Below are 8,549 nucleotides of genomic sequence, written 5' to 3'. Positions count from 1 at the left end.
TTGAGGGAAAACCACCTTTATTGGAGCATGGGTGAGGGGTTACAGAAAAACTGCCAGAGAAAAATGAAGACCTATCAGAAAACAGCAGCTATCCATCTTAAGCCTCGGACTCAAACATCTTCTTCCTGCCATCCATGCCTGCCTTGTCTTCAATGTTCTTACGCCAGTCCCCAACCTGTTCTGCAGACTGGAAAACAAAACATTTGATGCACATTAATAATAATACAACAAGGCATAAGAAAAAAAAATCCATGTGAAAAAGACAAAATGTTGTCAAACATGTGTTTATACCCACCTCCTCCTTGACCTCCTTCTTCACTTGTTTCAGGTTGGCTCTCAGATCCAGAGAGACCTTGTGTTTGGAGCCCAGAAGAGCCTGAAGCATCTGATCAGCAGACATACGGACTTTCCTTAGCACTGGTTTCTTAAACTTTCCTTTCAGGTCAACCACCTTGATTTTCAGGTCTTCAATCTGTAGGGCAATGCTGAGTGTGAGTCCATTGGTTTAAACATGTATCAGATGAAAGTTGATGACATATGTGTTGTTATGGTCTTCACCTCCTTGTCTGTCTTGGCAACTTTGGCCTCCATGTCATACCTTTCCTCGTCGACCTTATCGATGGTCTGACTGAGCTTCTTGCACAGCTCCTAGAGTAAGAACACATGTGAAGTGTTTAGATCTATAAGAACAGGGTTCTAAGCTGAGGGAGCACGTCACATCAATGAAATATAATGAACATAGTCTAACATGTAAAAGTCTAGCAGGTAAGGTTCATTACTTGGGAGTAATTCATCATGTAGTACAGAACATGGGGGGAGATGTTAACTGCTTAGCAGTCACATCACAGCACCATTTCAGTGCCAATACAGACTAATGGGCCAGACTACATCTTCACTCAATTAGTTGCATCTTAAGGAATTCACACAATTCTCATTATATAATGCTTTAGATGAGAAGGAGCATGAAAAGGTGAAAGGCTGCGAAGAAGAAGCAGGGAGGCAGGCAGTACATTAGCCAGTAGCTAATAGTAGCTAAGGGTTACCTCTAGGAGCTCAAATGGGAGACCAGGATGAGCTGACCTGCTAAGTATATCTCCTGACCCCGAAGCACTGAATGCAAAAAGATACCAAGCTAAGGAGTTTTAGTTATGCTGTTTCCCCCTATTTTCAGTTATTGCCTAACTGTATTAATGACAATGCTCTACTTATAGTATTTACTACTCAGCAAATGTCTGTACACTCCAAGCTTCCTTTGTTTTTAGTATCATTTACTTGCAGTTCCTGCACAGATCCAGGCAGAGACAGGGCAGGGCAGTGCTCACTCATGTAGCCATCCTTCTCCTCTACAAGCTGCTTGGCTTCAGCCTCCAGCAGACCGGCAGCTATGGAGAGTAAAAGACTCTGAGGGAGGGAGGAAGAGAGAAAGTGAGAGAAAGAAATAAGAAGGACAAAAAGAAAGTTGTTTGGGTGAGACTTAAGGGAACTATATAAGGGTGGAGTGTACTTCCTGCTGGAACTACTGAGTTGAACAGAACTTGTTGGCTATGCTGTTTTTTTGTTTGTTTTTACCTTCAGGTGATACCGGCGGCTGGAAGTCAACTTTTTTCTGTTAGTAATAAAAAATAAATATTTAACATCACTTACACTGTCAATTTAGTTTCGACAGTAAGCACTGTGTAATTTAGTTCTGTCAATAAGCACTGTGTAATTTAGTAATGACAATAAACACTGAAATAAGATACAAAGCTGAGAAATATCCAGTCTAGGCTGATTAACTTCTAGAAATTTTATTCCATCTTCCAAACACACACACACACACACACACACACACACACACACACACACACACACACACACACAAGACATTGTAATAGCTTTTTATTTATTATTGATTATTATAATTATTGTGATTATTGTTATTTTCAATATTGTCACATAATTATCATTATTGTCATATAATAACGATTATAATAATAACAGTCATTACAAACTGAGTGTAGTTAGATCACTTACTCTGACATCTTGGCAGTTTTATATGTTCACACCCTGAAAAAGAATGAAGGGTCATCAGTGTTGCTTTGCTCTATACTGTCTCCATGTAACATGCATTACGGAGGAGAACTTTCTCCAACACTTGCTGTTTTCAGGAGTCTTGCAGGGTCAGTCTATAAGCTTGAACTGTACAAGCCTCAACACATATCTGAGAAAGTTAAATTTAGCTAAGCAGTGTCATGTATCCTCTGCTGTAACATGTAGTTTGCCCTTTGCAATGGTCTACAACATCTAAAACTATTCATCAATATTAAATATTCCTTGATCAGGGTATACAAAATAGATAGGGTTTAAAAAAATTATAACATCCCATATTTGATCAGCATGTTTCTTTGAAAAAGTGTCCTAACTCAAAGGAAAATTTCAGCAACAGTTCTATAATCACCAACAATCATTTCTTAAACCTGCTGTCAAAACTCTAGCAAGAACAGTTGAAAACAGTGTTAGATAATTCACTGTACTGCTACTTTAGAGGCAATGAAATGCAAATAATCCACAATCCACCCTGACTAGAAAAAGCCAATAGAAAGATCATATACCACTTTAATTCAAGGAATATTAAATGGCACACTCAGATGCCAAACCTGGCTCCAAAAGTGACAGTCATCTTTAATCTGCCTGGATAAATCAATCACATGTAGGACAGTTACCAGTGAACCCAGTCAGCGGGCTATACTGGGTCAGGAGAGTAAATCAGAAACAGCTGTGCCTGCATGTGGGCCAGTGCCCAAAACTGCAACTAGACAGCTCACTAATAAAACACATCTAATTAATGACTGTGGCCCCATACTGTCTGTCAACTCAAATTTCCCTTCAACTCTAACAGAATATGGTATTGCATACTCTTTGCAGCAGGAAAGACACTTACCATCAATGCATTAATGTCTATTTATAGAATTCATTTTTACATACCTTTACATTGCCCCTTCATCTCAAATACTTGCACTGATAGTGTGATGAGTGTTTGCTAAGTGTCCTGGTCTGTGTCAGAATTGACCAGAGAGATGCTCACCTATGCACAAGGACGAGGGTAGAACACACTTGGCGAAAGGACAGGAAAGACTGGCAAGCCCCTGTGAGAGGAAAAATCAAATAGGATATATATGGGAAGCGCTGATGGTTCAGCACATCCCAGAAGTCCTGTTTATGGAAGTGGATTCCACCCCAGACCAATAGGCCAGTGAGCCTGAAATACTTGCAGCCCAACCTCAGCAGACATCATAAATTTCCTTCCCTTGAAGAGCTCTCAGATGAGGGCTGGCTCCTCCTTAACCTACACAGTCAGAGAGAGTCAAAGTTCAATGGACGTGGATGTATCAAAGCCGTTAATAAAGTCGGAGTCCGTAAATATGGACTCTGTTTGTTTGGTGTATAAATATTAGTCAGGTGCATTTAAATTTTAGGTAACAGTGCGCTAAATATGAATAGGAGTCCAAGCTGCTTACCCTTCCATGTGTCTGTGCGTCTTGCCACCATAATTAACTTTAAAAGACTCGTCACAATTTTTTTGGCATGATTCAATGGAATGTTGGTGTGATTGTACAAAAACATAGTGTTAATGAGGATTAGGTATAGTGAGAAATTAGTGAAAAAACAGCATGAAAATGAGACAAATCTTAAGTTGGACGAAACAAGGAACGCCTAGGAGGAATGTGGTGGATCAACAAGGAGCAAGGAAGCACTAGTGACCTCCAGTGGTCAGGAGAGGGTTAATAAGAGTCCAGACTGCTCCTCCCATAAATATAAATAATCCTTAAACTTAAAGGCACCCGAAATGTAGCCAAATTAAAACTATTACTACTCATACAAAACAAACACAATGGTAAAATTTTCCTTAAAATAATTTAATTTGTGTCTCTACAATAATAGACATTTCTCCTTCTGAACATATATACTACATGAAGCAACTGCAACTATTGCCATTGTTACCAACATGAACCATATAGCCATTTCCAAAATAAGAGACACTACACAGCCCTGGATAGGGTCTAGAGTAAACAAAAAATGAAAAGTTTGAAAATTAGGCCTCGCCGCCTTCAAACATCTTCTTCCTGCCATCCATGCCGGCCTTATCCTCAACATTCTTACGCCAGTCGCCAACTTCTGTCTGTGAAGAAATGAACCACAGCGTGGATGGTAGATAACTGAATGGCACAATATACTGTATGTATGATACAATATAATAAAAATGACCATTGAAAATATTGTGAATTAGCAACATTAACTAACTCAGTAAATCTCCCTCTTTCTCAGTAACAGGTGCGCTCGAAAAGCAGAGATGAATTCAGTAAACACAGGATTTCATTTCCACGGTGAATCTAAACGCACCTCCTCCTTGGTCTCCTTCTTCACTTGTTTCAGGTTGGCTCTCAGATCCAGAGAGACCTTGTGTTTGGAGCCCAGCAGAGCCTGAAGCATCTGATCAGCAGACAAGCGCACTTTCCTTAGAGCGGGTTTCTTGAACTTGCCCTTCAGGTCAATCACCTTAATCTTCAGGTCCTCGATCTGCAGACGCACCCATAGTCACACCATCTCAGATTGCTGAGTTCACACATTGCTCCTGTATCTACTACACATGTTAAGTGAAATACCTCTTTATCTCCCTTCTTCACTTTGGCCTCCAAGTCGTATCTTTCCTCATCAATCTTGTCAATTTCATGATGCACCTTTTTGCACAGCTCCTAGCCACATGTTGAATGATATAATCACTGCACTGTAAATGTAATGTCAAATGTAAAACTGTATGGTTCTAGTGTAGTCTGTGTAGTGTAGTGTGTAGTGTCTGGGTTAATGAAACTTTCAAAAACCATGAATTTCAGTATACTAATAATTCCACACAGTTTATAAACTGCAATCATGCAAAACCACCAAATAAAGGGTAAAATGTTTTACTATTAGGTTAGATCATTTTTTCCTATTGTTTCCTTATGCATGTTGTGAAGACCATGTGTGAGATGTCTAAGGCTGACCATGCCACAGTTGTAACTTACTAAACTGCTCTTTAAACCAAATTGCTTATAAAGTTCATTTCTACCCAGAATTGCTTTTTAAACCAAATTGGTTATGCTATTTCTTCTAACCCTATTCAAAAAACTAGGGTAGGGGTGTGTAGGGGTAGAGGGTGTGGGGGTGGTAGGGGTGGGGGTGGGGGTGGTAGGGGTAGGGGGTGTGGGGTGGTAGGGGTAGGGGGTGGTAGGGGTAGGGGGTGTGGGGTGGTAGGGGTAGGGGGTGTGGGGGTGGGGGTGGTAGGGGTAGGGGGTGTGGGGGTGGTAGGGGTGGGGGGTGTGGGTAGTAGGGGTAGGGGGTGTGGGGGTGGTAGGGGTGGGGTGTGTGGGGGTGGAGAGTGTGGCGTACCTGCAGCTCCTGGAGGGAGCTGGGCAGGGAGATATCACTGCAGTGCTCGGACATGTACGTAGCCTTGTCAGTCACAGACTGGGAGGCCTCCTTCTCCAGCAAACCCTTAGCTATGCTCAGCATCAAGCTCTGCCAGCAAACACGTTCTGAGTAACACACTCTACTTCATTACGCTCAAAATACTCAATTACACTCACTAGTACATTTGCTTTTGCCAGTGATCACAAGTTTTATTTTTGTAGAGAATAAAAAATGTACCTAAGAATCATATCGATTTTTTTTCTTTACCTTGAGCTGATGCCTTCGGCTCGACGTCATCTTCTTCCTACATGAAATAAAGGGTAGCATTCATAGATATATTCACATATAGTCATTTACATATATGTAGAAAACACATGAGAAGAAAGGTAAAATACATACTCGGACATCTTGCCGGTTTCTTTTTATCCACTTCCTATATACACAAAGAAAGAAAAGCCAGATTTTTTGTCATTTTAAACTTCATGCTAATTTAACAGATCTTGGATCTTGGTCCGTTCACTGGTCTTTTGGGACAGTGGACTGAGCAGAATTAGCTGACTTCTTTGGTATGTCCTACTTCATTTTCAGCTTTATCTGTGCATCTTAACTATGGTTACACTGTAGTCCACTTCTAATAGTGTAGAAATCACCTTTGCTCTTGCTTTGTGAGTGCTTACAGAATGTCTTTCACAAGCAGTAGATCAGAAATGTGAGTGTCAATTATGTAAAGTGGTCATGCTTTAACTAAGCTTACAGAAACATATCTAAACATGCATAACCATGCTGTCTTCCTGCATGCTAACCCGCTCCAAGTCAGGGAATCAAATACATGCTTCACCCTGATATCTGATCTCTAGTTAATATCCACTATCAGCTTCTGGAACAATCTCTGGAGATTGGCTACAACAGTGACAATGACACCCCACCCCCACCCCCTCACCACCAACTGTACCTTCATCACCTTGGGCTAATACTAATCAAATTAGCATATTCCAAACAATATCTCTAGGTTTTTCCAATTCCAATTAGTAAATGTCCACTTTGTATCCATAGGGCCAAAATCATACTGAACTGCATGTGCAAAATGTACAGAATACTTCCATTGCTAGTTCTGATTCTATACTTTGACAACAAATTACCTCAGCATATGCAATTTTCTATATTTCTCCTGATATATTTCTGGTAACAAACCAATAGCTAATTCGTAACCAGTCACTGCATGTTAAATAATCTGCTCAGCTATGAAACAAACAAACTTATTTAGTATGCAATATAGAAAGAAATATATAAAAAATGGCAGATTAACTCATCAGAATCCTGCTATTGGTTCCTGCAATTAAATTAATTATTGTTTTTAATCTAGATTATGCTCCCAATCACTAAAGAAAAAAGAGAGATGTTTTCTCAATTATTTTAGTAATTTATCAGTTGGCCAAAATACGCAGACTTTTGATTTATAAAATTTCTGTTTCTTACAAAGAATAATTCAAATAGCTATTCCAGAAAGAGAAAAAGCGTCGGAAAACCAGAAGAAGGTTGGTTGATAGGCCTGGCTCTGAACAGAAGCCATGATCTGAGAATTTCTGCGTGGTGTCTCATCTTCAGATCATGTCACATATCTCCAGACAAACGGTGCACAGAGGTCCATGGCCACTCGGCCGTCCAAAGCCAAGCAGAACGACGAGCAGTCGAGGGGAAAACAGACAAGAGATCCTCATTCTCACCTATCTGAGGAGCTGTGGCAGACCTGTGCGCTTGACGGAGGAGTGGTTCAGGGAGGGGAGCCACTGACACCGAAACATGGACTTCTAACAGTATATAAGGCTGGCATGAAGCACCAGCACAGAATACCACCCCCAGCCCCCCCACTGTTTATGGTAATGGCACCAAAGGCTTTAGTCTGCCAGGACCCTGAAATATCATGCCCACTCCATCTCATCTCTTCTAATCGCTATACTTTAAATAGCTGAGTCCATGGAAGAGCATTTCCAGATGACCATTAAAGAAAGCGTATGCCCAAAAGAACAGGAAAACAGAACGTTATAAAATGCGCAGAGAATTCTTGTAAGGATATTGTAAGGATAAGAATTTTTGTTGGTTTGTTTGTTTCTTTTATTTATCAATTATTGGTTGATTGTGTTGTTTTGTAAATAGTGCAAACATTTATTTGACATCTCTGTAGCCTTTAGAGTTCTATATTAAAGTCATTGAGTTGAATGTTTTTATCCTTTTTTGTTTTTTAGTTCACAGTTTAGAATTCTCTCATAATTGAAGATCTACCACTGTCAGGACAGTGTTTTTAGGATGGTCATTTGTTTGTAGATTTAATAGGGCAGAAGTCAAGTTCATTTGGACACTTTCCTTCTTTTGATGATTTTCGCATGAAGAAAACATACTAAGCACAATGTTTTTTTGCACTATGTTTCGCTTGACAGTTTTGAGTAAATTTTTGTATCCTGTTGTAAAAGCTGAAAACATAATAGGACCATGTGTGTAATAAAGTTTAGTGTGCAGATGATAACAAATTAAGGTTGCAAGAGGGAAGCAAAACAAGCCACTAAGCTTAGGACTTTAGGCAAGAATACAAGTTTTCTAAGTTTTGATACTAGTGCTTTGGACCATACGGACCGTGTTAACTGGATTTTAGAAAAAATTTTTATTTTTTTATTCAAAAACACCCAACGTGACTATTTGGGGTGTAGTATGGTGAGGAGTATGGTGCAGCTGTGTGTTTTGTGGTACTTTAACCTGTTTTTTTTAGCAATTTTCTATACAACTAAACAAGCAGGCATCTTAATTAAACCCTGCTGTATGTATGCTTGTTAGAAATCTCCATGATGCACAAAGTTGGATGTGGTAGAAAACATTTTCATGATCAAAATTCTCTTCATGACAAATTTAAAATGTTCATCTTAGAGAAATTTGGGTTTTTTCAGAGGTGAAATAATAAGAAAAATGCACCATACCATGGCCATAACTGGATGAAGAATGTAGTTGTGTCATACCTGTAGTTGAAGAGTACACCAACAGATGTCAGAGTTTTCCCAAACATAGTCAATCCTTCAAGCACTGTGGCATCGTTTTCCCAGAAGTTAAAACTTTCTCTATAGTAGTATAAAAAA

General features: G+C 39.7%; 2 protein-coding genes across 3 annotated transcripts; both read right to left on the bottom strand.

Annotated features, from left to right (window-relative positions):
- Positions 1–3,679, bottom strand: LOC143514440 (troponin I, fast skeletal muscle-like). Of its 2 annotated transcripts, XM_077005635.1 has the most exons (8): positions 3,260–3,679; positions 3,065–3,125; positions 2,014–2,046; positions 1,570–1,606; positions 1,273–1,401; positions 559–648; positions 296–472; positions 1–187 (listed from the first exon to the last, which is right to left on the bottom strand). In XM_077005635.1, exons 3-8 carry the CDS (start codon positions 2,019–2,021, stop codon positions 98–100), a joined length of 531 nt encoding a protein of 176 aa, XP_076861750.1. In that variant the 5' UTR covers positions 2,022–2,046; positions 3,065–3,125; positions 3,260–3,679; the 3' UTR covers positions 1–97. The 2 variants fall into 2 exon arrangements, with proteins under 2 accessions (XP_076861750.1, XP_076861749.1); XM_077005634.1 differs by having other exon boundaries at positions 3,065–3,679.
- A 196-nt stretch (positions 3,680–3,875) lies between these two features.
- Positions 3,876–7,262, bottom strand: LOC143514442 (troponin I, fast skeletal muscle-like). Its single transcript, XM_077005638.1, has 7 exons — positions 7,152–7,262; positions 5,827–5,860; positions 5,695–5,731; positions 5,407–5,535; positions 4,644–4,733; positions 4,381–4,557; positions 3,876–4,159 (listed from the first exon to the last, which is right to left on the bottom strand). Exons 2-7 carry the CDS (start codon positions 5,832–5,834, stop codon positions 4,073–4,075), a joined length of 528 nt encoding a protein of 175 aa, XP_076861753.1. The 5' UTR covers positions 5,835–5,860; positions 7,152–7,262; the 3' UTR covers positions 3,876–4,072.
- Between the last annotated feature and the right edge of the window lie 1,287 nt (positions 7,263–8,549).

The sequence above is a fragment of the Brachyhypopomus gauderio genome, chromosome 5 (assembly GCF_052324685.1).
Source record: "Brachyhypopomus gauderio isolate BG-103 chromosome 5, BGAUD_0.2, whole genome shotgun sequence".
Taxonomy (NCBI): domain Eukaryota; kingdom Metazoa; phylum Chordata; class Actinopteri; order Gymnotiformes; family Hypopomidae; genus Brachyhypopomus; species Brachyhypopomus gauderio.
This window is presented reverse-complemented; position numbering and strand designations above follow the sequence as displayed.

What these genes read in the sequence shown, in the direction of transcription:
- LOC143514440 (XM_077005634.1), bottom strand. An exon ending in GCCGCCGGTATCACCTGAAG is followed by an intron (nt 1,402 to 1,569) that starts GTAAAAACAAAC and finishes TCCCTCCCTCAG; the next exon opens with AGTCTTTTACTCTCCATAGC. An exon ending in GATCTGTGCAGGAACTGCAA is followed by an intron (nt 649 to 1,272) that starts GTAAATGATACT and finishes TTCTTACTCTAG; the next exon opens with GAGCTGTGCAAGAAGCTCAG.
- LOC143514442 (XM_077005638.1), bottom strand. An exon ending in GCCGAAGGCATCAGCTCAAG is followed by an intron (nt 5,536 to 5,694) that starts GTAAAGAAAAAA and finishes GTTTGCTGGCAG; the next exon opens with AGCTTGATGCTGAGCATAGC. An exon ending in AGAAGGAGACCAAGGAGGAG is followed by an intron (nt 4,160 to 4,380) that starts GTGCGTTTAGAT and finishes ATTTCTTCACAG; the next exon opens with ACAGAAGTTGGCGACTGGCG.